At 38.4% G+C, this 19763-nt stretch overlaps 1 protein-coding gene across 1 annotated transcript in view; it reads right to left on the bottom strand.

Annotated features, from left to right (window-relative positions):
- TTC29 (tetratricopeptide repeat domain 29) overlaps positions 1-19763 on the bottom strand; it is a 134675-nt gene that overhangs the window by 55784 nt on the left and 59128 nt on the right. The window contains exons 7-8 of the mRNA XM_037396523.1: positions 10013-10104; positions 1533-1656 (exon numbers count right to left, since the gene is read on the bottom strand). Of these exons, the coding sequence (XP_037252420.1) occupies positions 1533-1656; positions 10013-10104 (216 nt within the window). The remainder of the gene's footprint in view (positions 1-1532; positions 1657-10012; positions 10105-19763) is intronic.

Genomic DNA, 19763 nt, shown 5'->3' with positions numbered 1-19763 from the left:
AGATATTTTTCTTTTATATGTTTAAATTACATATTTTATGTAAGTTAATTAGATTAAGTCACTACATTTCTTCCCTTGTACACCACTACCCCAGTTCAAGGCAGCAAATTCTGAAATGAGAAAGAGAATTTAGGGAATAATCAAAAAGAGGTTAATTCTTAAAACATCAGTTCTCATATAATTGATTATTAGCAATGGTGGCAGTAGCAGTGAAATATAAAAGCAGGTGAACAGTATTTAGATAATTATTTTTCAAATCTGGAGTAGAATAATTAAGCACAGCGTCACATCATCCTACTTTCTTCTAGGTTTCAGATCCATTTTAAAGTTACTTCAGCAATTTCTCAAAGACTTTAAAACAAACACAGGCCAGCAACTTTGGTAGTGGGAGTTCTCTGTAAGAGGAATCCAGAAAAAAAAAAAAGGCACTTGGAGTAGTGTAAGTGAAAAGGGGCATGTAGCCTGTTCAATATACTACATGTAGAAAAGAAATTCTGACAAAAAACTAGGCAACAGAAGATAGAAAGGGCGATTTTGAAAGGGTATTTCTATTTTTATTTTATTCATAGTGAAATTTCCATGTTGTCCAGCCTGCAGAATGAATTCTTTTTATTACTTATTTTATCTAAATATTTTTGTGTAGCATTTCAGCTCTACACCAGGTGTTAAAGGCCTCAACACGAATCTTTCACTTCTGCAGTACTATTTTTAACCCTTCTGATTTTAAAAACCAAGTGCTACATCTTTAGAAGCAGTAAGGGACAGAGTAAGTATAGAAACTGCTACCCAGACAGGCAGCCAGCAGAACTGCTGCCTTTTCAGGGTCCACTCCAGAGGAACATCCCAGACACTGGCACATGGGTCAGAAAGAAGCACTTCAAAAGACCTTACAACAAAGGGAGTTTTTTAGTTATCTCTAGCTTAATACTGTCTGTTGCTGCCTATCTATTGATTTAAATAGGCCAAATCAAAGCCATCAGGCTGGATGGAGGCATGCAGAAGAAAAAACTCTTCCACTACCAACACAGAGCTTTGGCAAACTGTTTTCTGCTAGCATCCATTTCATAAATTTGACTGAGAGAATGCAGAAAAGAAATCAAGCTAAGATTAAAAGCTGCTTATTAGTATGCAATATAGTATACATTAATTTCAAAAAAGCATGATTTTCAATGTATAGTACAATAAAATTTCATTTGCATTAACTGATGGCTCATTATGGGCATATGTGTCCCCAATGGTGATTTGGATGCAGATTTTTCACAACACTGAGAGTTAGTCATGATCTGAATTTGGAGTTTTTATTGATCCATTCTAGAATAAAACCCTATGGGTTAAATACAATATGAAATTTTCACCTTTCGCCAAAACTTCAGGCACATTTTGTTTAGTTACACAGTATCTTATCCTTTGGTAACTCTGTTAAGATGCAATACCTGGGATCAAATCCTTCTGGGTCATTTCATATGCAAAACCAGATTTTTATCATGAATTAAACTCAATTGTTTGACATCATTACTACAACCAGTACTTACTCTTTCATTGTGAACATTCCCAAGTAAAACACATGCATCCACCAGGCTTTGGCTTAGATGAGCATTCTCAGCAGCCTTCAGAAACTCTCCCAAGTACTTAATAGCTTCAGCTGCTTTTCCCTGACTGAAGCGAAGGACAGAGACAAAATTAGATATTCACTCCGATGGTTTTCCAAATGCTGAAGATCTATCCCCCCTGTTCTGAAGTAACTTTAATTTGCGATGACTCAGCCACGACTGGGCTTTATTTCCAAAATCGTTGTCTAGGCACTATCTGTGCTGACACCAATGAGACTAGTCCATACAGAACCCCCGAGGGCAGAACTGGAGCCTCTGGGTGAAATAAAACAAAATACGTCTTCAGAATATTGTGCCATATTTTAAGGTCATGAATGAAAATGCAGATGATAGTTTTACAGGGGTTTTGAAGTTTCCATTATTTTAATATTTTTTCTGCTGAGCAGCTGATAATGTTTTCAATATAGCTGGACCTCGCACCCTGACAAATAGGGGAAGGAGGTAAGAAGTAAGAAGGCTAGTTTTTCAGTAAAGCTTTTTGTGCTCCTGTCATTCAAAACTGCCATTTCTTGCTCTAGAACCCTGGTGGTGTGGCAGCAGCAGTTCCATAACAGCACCGTCCCTTAGTTCTGGGGACAACAGCCTTTCCCTGGGTGTAATACTGCACTTTGGCTGGGTGGATCAAAGGTTGCTGGAGTCACACAGGCAAACCTATAAACTGTGGATTGCAGGTGTCACCCCTAAATCCCAGTGAGATCAGAGCAACCTAAGGTCACAGCTGAATCTAAGTGGAAAATTGGCTAATGTACTTTGACAATAACATTTGCAGATTTCCTTTTTTTAATAAAGCCAGTCATATTAACAATATAAGAGCTCTGCAGTATGATTACAAGACATAAGATAGACATCTGGGTTTGCTTGTGAGGCACTGCGCTCTTTTTCCCTTTAAGGCTGAAGTGTTACTGCAGCTGACCTCAATATTAGCCATGAACTTGAGTCACTAATGTAGGAGTGTAGCATGCTAAATGTCAAGCCACCAAGCAAGACAGAAAATCCAGTCTTAATTAAGAAGCTCACAGAAATAGAAGTTCCTGTAGGTGATAAAGATTTATTTTCTCACCATTTTAAAACACCTTAAATTTATATTCCTGTAGCAAATGACTGACTGGGGTTTATTTACATTATAATTTTTATTATAAACTATCTTAGGGATGTGTGCTTTCAAAATCTGGCAGAAGTCTGCAATTCCCTGTATTATGCTATCAGAGTAATTATAACATGGCAGAGCTTGCCACAGAACAGAAAATAGCAAAACATGGCTGCAAATTTACAATATTTCAGTGATTATCTGTATGTGACTGAGATGAGCTAGATTGCTACAAAAGGATGCTAAACCGCTGCAAACCAACATGCTTGAAATGTTCAAGTATATGCTACTGTAAAGCTTAGTTGTCACTAAGCAGAGTTGGATTTACTGAAGTTTCCTAATTTAAGTATTTTAATATCATGAGAATTTTAAATATACTGTACAGTAAACATTAGCCAAATGTCAATAGGCTTCTAAATTTTAGAATTAGAAACACATTTTTTTAAAACCATTTTTTTCCTAAGAAGAGAAAACCAAATGTTTCCCCACAGAAATACAGCATATGATTTATATAAGTTAAAGGACAAGGTTAAAGTGTTAGACAAATATTAATTCCAGTTTTTCTGGTTTTCTATATGCAGTGCACAGGTGCAACTTGAAGAGCATATTATATGGTATAATCATTAAATCCATTCAACCAGACCTTTGAGAGTTAAAAACATATATTCTGAGGAAAAGGACTCCTTGGTCCAAGGAATGAGAATGAAACAGTGCAGAATATTTGTGTATCAAGGTGATTCCAGTTTCCAATTGGGAAAACAGGACTGTTAACACCCACATCCCCTGACAACTGTCCAATTATGTATATCACACTTGGCCTACTGTTTGCAGTAGAAGTAATCAATAAAGGATGTGGTTGAGTGAACATAGATTTTGGTTGAACCAATGCATGAAAACTTAATCATTTACTCAGAGTGGAGAAATCAAATAGAGCAGAGATGAAACAGCCACTAAGGGGTTTGTTGATTGTGCCACCAAGTTTGTGGGCTAGAGGCTGAAAGTAATAAAGCAAATGGAATCAGTGACAAGAGAAAATGTAAAAAGGTTTTCTTAATTTCATGAATTAATAGAAATGTTTTGATGTATTTTTGGCCATTTTTTATATTTCACATAAAAACCTATGCTCCACATATAGAAAAGAGAAAATTGCTAGGGCATATAACCTCTTTCAAGCAAACAGAAATCAAATTGATACATATCAGAAAGATATTTCTCGCTGTTAGAACCTCACTTATGCCAACTAGCAATTGGTTGGTACAGTTTAACAATTTTTTCAAAGGAAGTACTTTTAAAAGCACTACATCCTGAGATATTTAAAGTATGCTAGAAGGATTACTGGAACACTTTATGGTGCACAAGACCCGGTAAGATGATAAACAGGTCTTTCCTCCTCAAAGGGCTAGTATTTTATAGTTCCTTCAAAAATCTACATGTTATTTTATATAGCCATATACTTTCTATCTCCTTAGACATCACCTTCCTAAATGCATAAAATGTAATTTCCTAAAGATATAGCCATTCATGATCCCACAGAACAGTTATGATGACTTCAGCAGAAGAGATTACATATCTACAGCAACTCATTTTCCAGTTTCATGCTAAAATGCCCTATGAGATTTTTACCCCTATTAGACTTTTATGAAAATATGCACCTTTTATAGGATTGCTCATGTGATTGAATTGGATGTATAAATCATGTGTCCACAAGAAGTTATTACCATGGTGGACACTGGCAGAATAAGTCAAGAACATGATGCTGTTATGTCAGATTTTTCTCTGGAAAATGACATGCCTAAATGCATATGATAGAGATTTTCAGTTTTGCATGGTCTGTGAAAACATCTGCAGCAAAGATTTCACAAAAAATTCCAAAGCCATAGGCAAATTCTGAACAATTTGGGAGGGCTCAGCCACTTTTTCCAACCTGTCACAAGGCAACCAGTGCAAATTCTCACAGATATTACGGTTATAATGCATTATTTTAGGGAAACAGTAATCTTTTCTTTCTAAAGACATTATCCATCACATTTTAAATGATTTGCACAAGTTTAGCCTACATCAGGTAAAAATGCAGGTGAAGTGATCAAGCGGAGCATGGAGATTCTGTGACCAACAGTAATTATTCATGCATTTATCCATTACTTTCTGAACAGGCTTTCTAGAAATTTGCTTGTTTGCTATACATTAGATAAGTAAATATCCAAAAGTTTGTTGTGAGAGTAAACAGAAGCTTACAACTTCTTTTTTTTTAATGTCTCTCTTTACATTGGCTTTTAAAACCACTTTTCTATGTCCTTTCCTCCTCCAAGGAAGAGCCAATAGAGCTGGACCAGCATGATTTTGTTAATGAAAAATTCTGTTTCTGAATTTTGAAAAGTAGGTTAGCCTGCAATATCCATCATACTGGGTTACAGAAAATGTTCTATTAGAGGCCATTACATGGCAAAAGGGATTTTGTCTAGCAGGACTGCTTAAGACAAAGATCACAGAACGACAGTATAGTTAAGGTTGGAAGAGATCTCTGGAGATAATCTCCATTTGCTTTGCTTAGACTAGGGTCAACTAGAGGAGGCCTGTGTCCAGTAGAGTTTTGAGTGACTTTTGAAGGACAGAGACACTAAAACCTGTTCCAGCATTCACCCTCTCAGTAATATTTTTCTTCTTGTGTTTAAACAGAATCTCATGTATTTCAATTTATGCCCATTGCCTCTCGTCCTGTCACTGAACACCACTGAGAAGAAGCCTGGTTCCCTCTTCTTTATTGCTGCCTAAGAGGTACTGGTAAGACCCCACCTTGAGCCTTCTCTACTGTGATCTCAACAGTCCCAGCTCCCTCAGCCTCTCCTCCTGGGGCAGGTGTTCCCAGCCCCTTAGTCATCTTTGCAGCTCTTCACTGGACTCACTCGACCGTGTCCCTCTCTCTCGTACTGGGGGGCCCAGAATGGGACACAGTGCTCCTGGGGTGACCTCACCAGTGCTGAGTAGAGGCAAAGGATCACCTCCCTCAACCTGCTCCTGACGTTCTGCCTAATGCAGCCCAGGATCCCGTCAGTCATCCTTGCCATGCGTGTGCATTGCTGTGTCACGAGCAACTTGCTGTCCACCAGGAAACCCAGGTCCTTCTCCGCCAAGCTCCTTTCCACCCAGTCAGCCTGCAGCCTGGGCTTATCCCTCCCCAGGTGCAGGACTTTGCATTTCCCTTTCCTGAACTTCACGGCACTGCCATCGGCCCATTTCTCCAGCCTGCAGAGGTCCTTCTGAATGGCAGCACAACCGCCTACCTGGTGGGTCGGTCAACCCTCCTCACTTTTTCATTGCCTGCAAACACGCTGAGGGTGTGTTCAGTCACACCATCCAGGTCATTGATGAGGATATTAATCAGTATTGGTGCCGGTATTGATCCCGGAGTACACCGCTAGTGACTGGCCTCTCACTGGTCTTTATGCTGCTGCTTACAATCCTTTGAAGGCCAGCAGCTCAGCTGCTCGTCAGTCTACCTCACGGTCTGTTTATCTAAGCCATATTTTACCAGCTTGTGTATGAGGATGTTATGGGAGACAGCGTTAGAAGCCCAGCTGAAATTGATGGAAACAACATCTACTGCTTTCCCTTCATCCACCAAGCCAGTTGTCTTAATCTAAAAGGGTATCAGTTGGTGAAGCACCATTTCCCTGTCTTAAATCCAATCACCCTTTCGTCCTTAACATGTTGGATATTGCTTCTGGGATTACTCGCTCCATCAGCTTCTCAGGGATCAAGGTGAGGCTGACTAGCCTGACACTTCCTCAGTCCTCTCACTCGAAGACAGAAGTGATGTCTGCAACCTCCAAGTCCACAGGAACCTCCCCTAGTTGCTACAGCCTTTCAAAGATAATCGAAAGCAGCCTTGCTTTGGCCGGCTCCCTCAACACACCCAATTCAAATGTTGCTTATGCTATTTTCTCATGTCAGAGATACTTTACGGCCTACTCAGCTTTTTTGCTGCCTGTGATATAGTAATAGTAAAAGTAATTATGGATTTTATCTATTTCTACTTAAAACAATGAATTAAAAGGTTTTATGGCATAGTGTCTCCCAGTCTGTGAGAGCTCCCTATAAAATTGCCTCATGAAGACAATGGATGAAAACTTCCCAAGTCTCTAGGACTCTCAGTCATAGAATTCAAGTGTTCAAGAAGATGTAAGGCCCATGTACACAAACAGATTTCTGTATCTTACTTGAGATTTTTTGGAGCATAAATCCAGAACAGTTGAATTTTTGGTCAACTGAATGACAGAATCCAGTTCTGACCCAGCTCTACTTGCCATTACAGAAACTTGGCGAGGTGAATCCCACGACTGGAGTGCAGCTATTGATGGCTACAGGCTGTTCCAAAGGAACAGGTGAGGAAGGAGGGGCAGAGGGGTATGTAAAGAAATGAAGGCTGTCTGAGGAACAGCCACGAGCAGGTTGAAAGCCTATGGTTAAGAATTAGAGACAGCGGCAACAAAGGGAACTTTGTGGTTGGTGTCTATTACAGGCCGCCCGATCAAGGGGAGCCTATTGATGAAGCCTCCTTACTCCAGCTACAGGAGGCATCGCGCTCGCAGGCTCGTCCTGCTGGGGACTTCAACCACGCCAACATCTGCTGGAAAAGTGGCATGGCGAGCTGTAGGCAATCCAGGAGACTCCTGGAATGCACTCAGGATAACTTCTTAAGCCGGGTAACAGAGAGCCCTACCAGAGGGAACATGATACTGGACCCAATAGTCACCAACACAAGTGAGCTTACAGGTGATGTCAAGACTGGGGGCAGCCTGGCCTGGAGTGATCATGCACTGGTAGAAGAATTCACAGTCCTGAGGGATATGGGTCAGGCAAAAAGTAAAGTTGGGATCCCGAATTTTATGAAAGCAAAATTCCAGCTCTTCAAGGAGTTAATCAATAGGACCCCTATTTTTAGAACTTTGAGGGAAAATGCCCTCAGGGACAAGGGAGCAGAACAGAGCTGGCAGATCTTTAAGGATGCTTTCCATAGAGTGCAAGAGCTCTCAATCCCCAGGTGTATGGAATCAGGAAAGGAAGGCAAGAGACTGGCATGGATGAGTGGAGACTTGCTGGTCAAACTAAAGAGGAAGAAGGAAATGCACAGGCAGTGGAAGCAGGGACAGGTATCCTGGGAAGAGTATAGAGACACTGCCTGGTTATGTAGGGGTTAGGAGGGCCAAGGCATGGCTGGAGCTGAACTTGGCAAAGGTTGCAAAGAATAACAGGAGCTTCTACAGGTATGTAAGCCAGGAAAGGAAGGCCAAGGAAAGCATACCACCCCACCAAATGAATAAGACTGGAAAACTGGTAACAACGGACAGAGAGATGGCTGAGGTACTCAACAACTTTTTTGCCTCAGTCTTCACTGGTAACCTCTCTTCCTGCACCTCTTAATTATGACTTCCAACGAAAAGTATTCCATGATTCTATGATACATAGGTGCCCAGACCTTCCTACATAAAAGTTTCTCAAATGACTGGAAGGTGCTGAGAATCATGATGTTTTACAGGGCTGAGCAGTTTATGCCTATCATGCACCTAAAGCTTTTCAAAGCAGGCACATATATAAGGTGTTTAATTTGGTTAACACTCTTAGGGAATAACTACCAGATGGGTTTTATAAAAAATACCACAGCAGCCATTTTCCAGAAGAAGGGTGTCTTTACCTGTGCAATAGATTAGCAGTTAAATCCCTGATCCTAGATACGAAAGCAAGTTCCTCCTTTCCTTGAATCAATCAGAATGTTCCTCTTCTAGAAGAATGCCTTAAATACTAAACTGGGGAGTCTTATTGCTCTTTGTTTCCCCTTTCATTTCTGCTTACCTACTGATTTTCCTCTTTTTTAAATTGCAACAACTGGAAAGAAGTGAGACTGTCTATTCCCAGATAGCTAGAGAATGCTCCCAGAAGGCGTGGAGTACAGATCTGACACAGAAGAAAATGACTAGCCACTCCTCCTTTAGCTCTGCTTTTAAGAAAAGAATTTGCACTGGCATGGTCTTTCAGATGAAGGGTTTAGCAACTTCACTTCAGAAGGATCTCCAGCCCTGTAACTTCTGAGTAAACAAATGTATGTGTTCTTTTTCCAAAATGCCTAAATCACAGAGAGAAGAAATTAATATACACAATTTTCTAGGAATGTCCTCTTGACTATCTTAGGCTACCCTCTACTCAGACTGCTGCTTTTTGTGAATACAAGGAACCTATGAATGCTATTGAGAGCTCAGACACCTTTACACTCATTGCAAGTCACTCATTGTAACAGCTGGTGTCCTAGCAACTACATTTTTCTCAGTTAGGCTTACGACAGTTTTGAAAATGGGACCTGGTATTCTAAGTCTGTTCTGTGGCTTTTTAAACATCTTATCCCACGTGCTTATTTAGGATGCTCAGAATATGAGTAGCCATGAATTATGTATCTGAGAGCTGAAGAGAATTATGATTGTGGCTGGTCCCTATATGCTCTGAAAGGCCAAAAGGCAAGGGATCTAACTCAAACAGGAGAATTTGCTCCACACACTGAAATAAACCTGGTGACAAGTCCTCTTCCATAAAAAATTTGGCAAGCTTTATCATGGATCGTGTGGACTGAAGTCCCCAAACATAGGATGAACCAAGGAGAAGCTGCAACCTTCACTTTAATCTCTTTTTTTCCTACTTCATATGATAATTGCATTAGACTATGTCAAAATTTATGTATTTATGTCAAAATTATTTGTGTAAGAAGTTGAAGTAGTTTCAAACTAATTCACCTGGAAGACGATTTTAATGCCAGATGCTGAAACAAAAACATTGAAGACAAGCATCTTATTTCCAACAAATTTACATTTAGTTACACGTGCACAAACCAGAAATGCCTCCACAGAAGAAGTGAGTGCAATAAATAGAAACCTACAGTTCAGAAAAGATTACACTGAGAGACCTACTAAAGCTTGCTACATTCTTCCAGGTTTTCTGTGGTTTTTAACCTTGAAAATATACCTGGATTTCTATTTTCCACTAAAGTCCCTCTCAAACTTGTGGGAGAAAGAATAAATTCAAAAAGCTCCCAAAATGTGGGAAAAGAGGACATATTATAGTTTACAGGTAAAGAAAAGCTTGGACCATACACTTTAAAAAATGTGTACCAGTTTAAAATAACTTTCGATGAAAGGGTCACTTACTGCAAGAAGGGCACTGCTTAAAATTTAAGCAGCCAGTAATGGGAAGCGACAGACCTCTAACAATTTAAGTCTTTCACAGTTGAATGAATCTGCACTGACAGTCAGACAAGGATGGGCTAACCTACCTTACCAGGATCTTGGCTATAGCTGCATGTGCTCTGCCTAGGCCAGCAGAATCACAAAGTGCTGTGAAGATTTTTACAGATGTGTTCAAAATCTGTGAAACAGGAAAATAAAAAATAATAATAAAAAAATACAGTGCTAAGAATTTCTACTCTTTTTTTTTTTTTGACAGTCTCTGTGTCCATATGAAACACAAAATCAGTTTTCACACTTGTACATTCCTTCTTTAATTAGCTGTAATGGGACTGGGTTTTTGATCACTACTTATAGTTGTTTGAAACTACTCAATAATTAGAAATTAAAAAGATATAACTTGCATTTAAATCCCTGCATTTTGGCACTTTGCAAAAACCAAAGACATATTACCTGATTTGCAATATAAATTTCCTTATCCATAATCGAAAAGATTTTAAGAGGCTGTACTTTTATGAATTTCTGATAATCAATACCTTAAGACAGTATCCTTTGCATTCATAGTGTTTTAGAATGATATGCTGAGATACAACTTAGTATTATTTTTCTTTCTTTAAATCCACCATGACAACTTAATAAAATTCAGATGCCCCAAAAGTGAATAAATTATAGGTTATATATTTAATCTATGTTGGCTTAAAATACTGTAGATAATGTTGCTATTTTTATGACTAATTATTCACGCACACAAGCAATTTGTTAACATTCATATGGAATGTAATCTATCATCATGACCCCTCCCATAACTGAAGGCTTACAGCTGCTGCATAAAACCATATGACCTCAATTTAATTTAACATTGACATCACCTGTATCACAAAATTTCTCTTTTCAACCCTTTTTTTCCAATGGTGATGATGGGAGAGTGCATATAAAATTAAATCTTATTCTTTCCTCTCTCCACTTTGTTGCTTGACCCAACCTATTACACACATGAGAAAACAAGAAATCTCCAAAGACTATCTATGGAAATCCTTTTTGCACATTTCCAAGAAAGGAGTAGTGAATGTCATTTACCAGCTCTGAAGGGGGGATGGGAGATGCCCAGGGACATACAACAGTATCCTGCATGCCCCAAGTTGTGTATTTGTACTGAGGCAAAAGATAGGGCATTTTCTATTAAGACTGCATCCTCTCTCATTGACAAAGTGCAGGGTTCAAAAGAAGACAATCCGTGTGTGCTAATACTATGGATGCCACCACTTCCGTCACTGTTTCCGCTACTCACATTACCTAGTTCTTGAAAGAGTTTTACTCCATGTGGGAGTAAATCTCTTGTATTCCTGGACAAGGCCTTTATAGTTACATAAGCTCCGTGTGCACACAAAGTAACATTTATTAGTGTGCACTGCACGATTTATCATCCCTCAAGTACTTTCTCATCAAGTTACATTCACATGTATATCACCATTGCATCCTATACTTGAAGGTCATTGTCAATTGAGTTATCAATGCATAAGATATGACAAAAAAAGTATAAAGGTACCTCAGTTAGGAAGTCGTCACATCAGTGTTGAACTCGCCCTAAACAGAATGCATACTCAAAGTTGGTGTCCTTCTAACAATCCAGGATGGTAACAGAAATGCACATAAGTGTCCCAGAAACAGCTCCTGGTTTTGAATTTAACTCAGAGGACCTTCAACATTTGTTGTGACAATCATGCCCCATATCAGAAAACCTGCCATAAGAGTGTCAGAAGGCTTCTAAAATTTTATGTACTGGACTTAAATCACTCTAAACTGGCCTCTGCAACATTAAACTAGGACACTGGGCCTCTAGTGGTTACTACCTAGCACAGAAAGGTTACTTAGGCACCTAAGGCTTAGGCTGCTATACTTTTTTTTCTATCAAAGATGCCACAAAGTCTAAAAATTACAGATACAACCAAGGAAAAACCACAGACAGTGTAGTTCAAGTAAAAAGTTGGTTCACTGCACCTCTGCACCAGCTGCTAGAAAGAAGTTCGAAAGCAAGTAAGCCACTCGTTTTCCTAGTTATGAAAAGTGCTCATCTTCATCCCAGGTTACTACTATACTATGCAAATCAGATGCTTTATTCTAAATAATAATGAAATAACAATAATTAAATAAGCTACATGAAAGGGAGGAAACATGGATAAATTACAATAGAAAGTACATTCTTTAGGCCTTGAATATATTATTTAAATAACTCCTCCAGCTTTAAATACTATGTAGGGGCACATTCTTTATGGAAAGGAGCTGTGTAGTGCCTCTGTATGTTACAATCACCCAGTACCATTTATGTGGAGGAAGCAAAGAGAAGCCTCCTCACCTATGGTGCATGCCTTACCTTCAACATTCAGGAGAGAAAGAGAAGAGGGGGTAGGGTGGGATAAAACACTGGAATAAAAGTAAGTATTAGAGGATGTCACCCAAAGTCTCTTGCAATTATAGCAGTTTTAATTTTTATTTAAAATACAAAATTATAAAGCTTGCATGCTGGCAAATCAAGCGGAATTGACACAGTGATGTTTGCCAGAATCTATAAGCAGCCTGAAAACAACAAATGGACATGAAAACTTTCCTGTTTATTTTCACAGGATATGAACCACCAGTCTACCTAACTGGGTTCCTGTGAATGCCATGTAAGAGAAGATAGGCAAGTGGCAAGAGTATCGAGTGGGCATGGCTGGGCCAGTCATCTATGAGCTCTCTGATATGTGGATAAATATTGGGAACACATACCATTTGGATCTAATGGAAATTACAAGCTCCCTTGCAAGTTTTTCTACTTTTAGACAGAAGAATAGCCAGAAAAGGGTCTTTCATATCTATTTTGGCCACTGTGTGCAGAGGACAGTGACATCCAAGGAAGAGGTGGAACATGTCAATAATTAATGCTGAAAACTCCTACACAAATACGCAGGTTTGCTGCATTTTTGGTCTTAGAGAATACAGCTGCCATTACACAAACAAAAAGGGTGCAAAAATTGTTTTAGACAACAAAACGAAAGTCTCGTTAACATGCTTCTGCTTCAGTATTCTATGATAAATATTGTGCGTTAAAATGTCATCATGGTAATATTTTTCACGTTAAGGAAACAAAAATAAAAATGTGTGAAGAAGAGATATTCAACGGGACTACCATGGGAATCTACACTGGCAATGTCCATTAAAAAGAGTGGGTTTGTGTATTACATGAATTTCCTCCTTAAAACTCACAAAGTTTTCAGAGACTTAAGGTTACTGAAGGGGCAAAGTGTCTTGGTTTTTTTGTTGTTAGTTTGGTTTTGTTTTTGGTTTTTAGATTTGCAATGTATGAAGACTTCTGAGGAAGGAAACTGTTGCGATAATTTATCCTGATCATGCTAGGCTCCATTACACAATTTCCATCCTGTTTCACAGACAGCTTGATACTCTAGTGGGAAAACTACCTAGTGGAAAAAGATCACTGTATATGCAGTTGAACAGATTACAATAAAGTACAGTTCTTTCTACCTCTAAAAAATGAAAAGGTAAGTTTAACAAAATAAAAATTATAAAAACTACATTGATTCTGGTCATGAATTAGTTTTTGGCTCTATGTGACCCAGCACACTGCCTCAAACCTCCTACTTCTGTGGGTCTGCAGTGGAAATACTGGTTTAAAAAAACAAATAAAATAAAAACCAAAGTCTAATACAGAAATCAACAGTGATCAATCACTTGTTCTCATTTGTGCAGGATGTGGGAAGGTGACAGGATGAAGACTTCAACTTTGTGTCCCACATTACAGACAACAGTCCCACACGCCATCCACTATGATTTTGGTGTTGCAGAAAAAAAGAAAAGTATTTATGGATCCAAATTAGAAATTAAAAAAATCAGGATGCATTGTACAATTTCCCTGAAAGCTTGGATGCAGGTGAACCTGGAAGGGGGATAGCTGCTGTGAGAGCATCTGTTTACAAAATCAGCCCTCTTCCTGGGTCTTTGTAAGTCTGTTGTGGCTACAAGTAGTTAAAGTGTAAAAATAAAATTACAAGCTCTGCTTAAATCCTCAAACTAGAGCCTATTTGTGGTATATATAGTTCTTGCACTAATTCTCTAGATAGTGGTGAATTTCATGCTTACCTCCTTTGCCAGGAAAAAATATTAGTCTGATCTCAGGCCCAGATTTGCTTCTCAGTTATCTCAGCATTATGCCAGCATGACCCTTCTGGGGTTATTCCATTAATATAAGACAGATACACAAGCCCCTCTGCCCCTGGACTCCCCCTCCCCAAAATCCCACCCTTGATTTTTATTGTTGTCATACCTGTATTACTTTTATATGTAAATAAAACCATGCACACACCTCATTAGCATACACGGAGGACTCTGACAAAAGGACACAGGCTATGCTAAACATTAATACATCTGGGGATAAGGGACAAAAGAGTAAAAATCAAAGGTATGAATTTATGTAGAATAAAGAATGTCTATCCAACTCAACACAAGATTAATGCTACTACCAGTATTTCACTATTTTGGTAAAATACATTACTCTGAAAAAAACAAGATGGGATAATATTGATTCATAATACTCTAACTTTAAACCCCACAAAAATAACAGTCCTGCTCTCAGCTTTGCACTTGATATTGTTGTCAAACTTTATTGAAAATACATTTATTTTGATTTCTGAAAATATCTAGCTGTGTTTAGCCATTTCACAGCTGGTGAGCAGTAAAGATGCTTCTGCCTCATTTACAGATCTTGAACATGAATCAGACAATCAACTGGAACATTAGTCAAAGAGATCAGTAGCTAATGATTTTTGACAGGTGCTGCAGTAACAGGCTAAGGCCCTGCCTGGCTAGCAGCATCTGACAATATTTTCCTGAAGCCAACAATAGGTGCTGGTAGACAGACAATGCAATTGAGTGAGACTGCTGGCCTCGTACCACTTAGTACCTCTTAAATCTTTCAGAAAAAACATGTAACTGACAGTCACTAAATAATCACTTTGATATAGCCCAGTGAAAATAAAAGACAATAGAATTGTATGCATAGGCATTTAGCAGTTCAGTGAACTCTCCCCCACAGCTCCCCAAGAAATGCATATTTAAAAATGCCTAAAAGTGCGGTCTTTATTACCATAATTTGAGTGGCTACATGCCTGTGGACATCCTGAGTAAGGTCGAAAAGAGTTTCACAACACAAACCCACATGCATTTTTATTGTGGCCAAAACACAGTGTGAGAGAGGTTGGATAGCAATAAGAAAATCTTACTGTTCATGTAATGTATTGATTACATGTGAGCAGAGCTCATTGATCCCAGGAAAATAATACACCACTGTCAACTGAATGGCAGGCCGCACCTTGTTAAATGCTGAATGTATTCAGGCATAGTGAGCATCCAGGGTAGTAGTAGTCCAGCACTCTGCGTGCTCACAGTTAAGGGATACTGAAACTGGGTGCCATGCTGAAGGAAAGAGGGAGTAGTCCCTGATTTGCCAGAACTGTTATTTCTTCCTCTTTTGCCACAACTGAAATTCAGCAACTCAAATTCTGTAAATGTGAATGCTAACTCCTTAGAATCACAGAATTGTTCAGGTTGGAAAAGATCTTTAAGATCACTGAATTCAATCATTAATGTAGCACTGCCAAGTCCACTGCTAAACCATGTCCCTAAGCGTCCTTGCCCTTAGCTATATTCAATTACACTGGACTGCACTGTGTTGATAAACAAATGGAAAAAAATTAAACCAGAAGTGTACAAACGTTGTCACTGTTCCTACAGAGACAGAATTTGTCTGGAATTGGCCAATCTGTTCTGTTCCAGAACTGCTGTTCCAGGGACTTTAAGGTGGGTATTTGGATAATGCATAGCATAAGCAAGCATCTTGAAGCAAAGGAATCAGAGACAGGGAGATGAGGAGGGATGTAAAAGAATCCACCCAGAAGTGTGATCAAGTCAAACGTCAAAGCGGAGTTCAAGACCTTCCACAGGCCCTTGCTAGGACATGGCTACCACTAAGGTGTTGCTCGGTTGACACGCTCCACGAGGGGTAACTGCTCTATCCAGTTCACACTTCCCTCCCCTGTTATACTTGGCTATCAAGTGCAATGTTTACCTCAATGCTCTATAAACTTGCATGGCAATCCATGCCTCAGGTTACTAGTGTCTGCATCTGTTTGAAGGATTAGAGAAGGGAAGACAAACATTTCACTCATTCCTTAACAGTCTATCAAGATAAGACCTAGGGTTCTTTGCCTATGTCAAATCTTACTTGTATGCTTTGCATAATATTCAGAGTATGTACATTTTACTTTGATTCTGAATGGCTCATATGTAAATACAAGTAACTAATTGAAAAAGCTCCTTTCCCCAGAGTAATTTCGAAACTGTTGGCTTCCACGAAGTCAGGAGTTCACCCTGTATGCTTCATTTTGCTGCACAGGAAACTTAAAGAAGATAAAATGTGCAGATGATTGAATAAATGTTAACTTTTGTTCCCATCCTCATTTCTTCTGTATTAGCTTCTGTATTACTGTTCTTAATTCTGGCTTTCTGTGCCACTAACAATTATATTAATTCTGATTCTCGAATCCTACAGCTTTGTAGGAATGCAGTCATCATTTCATTATTTACTATACCTCATAAAGGGTTTTATTAAAAGAAATAAAAAAATTTAAAAAATCAGCCAGGTCCTTCAGAGCAAAACCCTATGCAAAAATCAAAACCAAATATTTCTGTTTGTTATTATTGTAAAATTTGAAATCTTTACTGCAAGGGACATTACTCTAGTAAAGGCTGTTGCAATCTTTATTTAGTACAGGAATATAATGTTTTCCAAACCAGCCATTGTTGACATATTTCTTCAAAATAAAGCATGGCTTAGCAGTCTGGAGTGAAGAAGCTTCATCTGTTACCCTTTAACAGCAATATAAGAGGAAAAAACAGTTTATGTATCCTTTCCATCCTGACAGATGTGACAATAGCTGGAAACACTGTGCCTGCCAAGAGCTTTTATCAAGTATGTTATAACAACTAGTAATAAGTGTAAATAATAAATGGCTACGATCTTATGGGAAACGGTGGCAATACTAAACAATTTTTGGTGCTTGCTGATGGGAGTCTGCTAGTCTTGGAATTCCCTGGCTTCCCAGTAGAGTTTTGGCCTGACAATAAACAACAGTTTAATACTTTATCTAATCCCAGCCAGGAGGTAAGTTCAACAGCAAGCTTTTGCAGATGTTCACATCCAATAATCTATCCATAATTGATGAAACAGGGAGGTCAGATGTAATGGTTGCTACTATTCCAGCAACAAATAAATGGTTATTGACAAAACAAGGCAGTGTGGCGCTGAGTGCTGAGCAGTGACAAGCATGAAACAGTGCTGAGACAGAAGTAGTGATGTGAATACAGCCCTTCATCTTGAGAATTCCTCAATGTGATGTGTGGCACAAGGGCCACTCTGACACATAAGCAGATGGAGGTGACTTGTAAAGGAAAAATGAGATTCCACAAGTACATAAAAGACAAAGGCAGAGGCGGAGAAAGAAACAAGGCGAAAGGGGTGGACAAGACTGGAAATTTGGGTAAGTGCAATAATGTGAATTGATCAGAAATGTTTTTGTATCGCAGCACCGTGATCCAGATGTCTGGGCTGCTTTTATCACACTGTTGTGTCTCCATGAGTGTACCTGGCTGTCAGATTGCTGTAGCCTCCTAAGACATTAATATCATACTATATGCATGTGCATGCTTAAATGCCCATTACTTCTTAGACAAAGCACCTATAAATATTCTGCTTCATGCTTATTAATATCTTTAGTCCACCCATGAACAGATATTTTTAATTACACAAAGTTTTCCTAGCTAAAACCAAACGAGCACACCCTTAAATTTATATAACACAACAGAAAAAACTGCAAAGGTAAACTAGGAAGGTATACACAAAATTTAAGTCAGTTAAAAACCATTAATTTTCTGGTTACCTATGTGGAAGTTAAGGAAAAGTTCTCATTCAGCTGAAAATCTCATATTCTTCAAGTTTTAACCCATGTAAGAAATGTAGTAAATGGATTAATAGACTGTTTTTATTGACTGAATAAAATTTGAGTCATTTACATGCAAATAGACACTTGAAATCCTTTGCATCCATTTCAGTGCTAAGAGATAGTATTTTTACAATGTTTACTATGTAATATTATAATATGAAAAAAAGCAGAATGAAATGGTGGCCATTACTGCTATATGTAGTCATAAAAAGATTTCAGACAGAAATATTTTAAATATTAATATTACTAAAATCACTTAAAGCACCAAGGAATGTTAAATCGATTTATTTAGAAGTACAATTTATTTCACACTTTGCTACCAATTCTTTTGATCAGCTCTGAAATAATACATAAGCTGAAAGCAAAACAGCAAAACAAATTGCTTCTAGCAATGAAGCAGCAAGCTCTAGGTTTTATACTGGCATGCTTCAGTGTTTTAACTTCTCGGGTTATTTATCTGTCAAAGGATAAATTTTAAATTCCTTAAGATCTGATGCCTGAATCAAGACCTCCTATCTTCCAATCTAGCCATCGATGGCTCTGATCAAGCAAAGTTGTTAAACATTTGCTTACACCTGAACATACGAGTTGTGCCCTTGAAGTCAATGGGAATAACTGAATTTAACTTTAAACACGTATTTAATAAATAAATTGCTGTAGCTTGAACTATACCAATTTGAGAAACCAATCTTATTTTAAAAGCCTTACTTTATAGAAAAATTTTTAATGCCTGTTCATTTCAACTAAAGTATACAAAGGAAAGCAAAACCTCCCAGATTATGAATATATTTGCATTTAAGTACTGGAATTCCTGAGTTTGTACCGCGTGGATACGAATGTTTCATTTCTCCAAACACATAAAAAGTCTGACTTTTGTAAGTGCATTATCTAACAGAATTAGAAAATTTCTTATACAGTTTTTCAGCCATTTGCTACAGCCCTGGGTATAATATGTGCAGTTTCACTAATGGACATACTACCAACAGTTCTTAACATCTTTCACACTACTGTTCTTCAGATAATATAAGCTACGAACTTAGACATGCTGTAACTATCTCTTTCCCTCAATTATATACAACATCTAGGTTCCAAGGTTTGGCACACCTAAGCTAGAAATCCAATATAGTCTAAAGTACATAAAGTAAATAACCTCTATAGCATACAGTTGTACTGCTTTGTCTTTTTTGTTCCTAGCCTGTGGGAATGAAATGAGTGGAAACTTGTATATCAGCAGTTATTTAAAAAAAAAAAAAAAAAGGTATATTTTATTAGCTACTCTAAAAAAAGTTTCAATGCAGTAAGTAGAAAGTGTCTGCCTAAATCACATCTTTTAACTGACAGAAGACAGTTATTAGAGTTTTAGAAACCTCAGTCAGGGCAGGTGGACTACTTGTAACCTTATATCCCATAAAACAGACACTGTATAACTGTGGTCACAGTCTGGCTCCTGCCTTGCTAGGGAAAGCATAAGGAAGAGCCATCTCCACTGGCCATTCTGAGCAGAGATTGTTCCATCCCATCAGCTATATTAAAAAGGTAGGATCAGAGCAAAGGCTCCACAATTGCCAACTGCTCTGCTCTGCCCTTCATGTCTTGCTGAAAAGTAGATGCAAAGATATTTCTGTTCCCTTGCAGAGCAGTTTAAGGTGTTTTTATGGCTTCGTCCTCAATGTTTCAACATACTGGAGCTAAGCAAACCTCCAATAAGTGACAATTTGCTGCTCTTGAGTTCAAACATAACAGTTAGCAACAACTTCATGGAAATAATTCAGAGTTGTACAATGAATTC

Source organism: Falco rusticolus, chromosome 1 (genome assembly GCF_015220075.1).
Source record: "Falco rusticolus isolate bFalRus1 chromosome 1, bFalRus1.pri, whole genome shotgun sequence".
Lineage (NCBI taxonomy): Eukaryota > Metazoa > Chordata > Aves > Falconiformes > Falconidae > Falco > Falco rusticolus.
The sequence above is the reverse complement of the archived record's forward strand: the minus strand, read 5'-3'. Positions and strand labels throughout refer to the sequence as shown.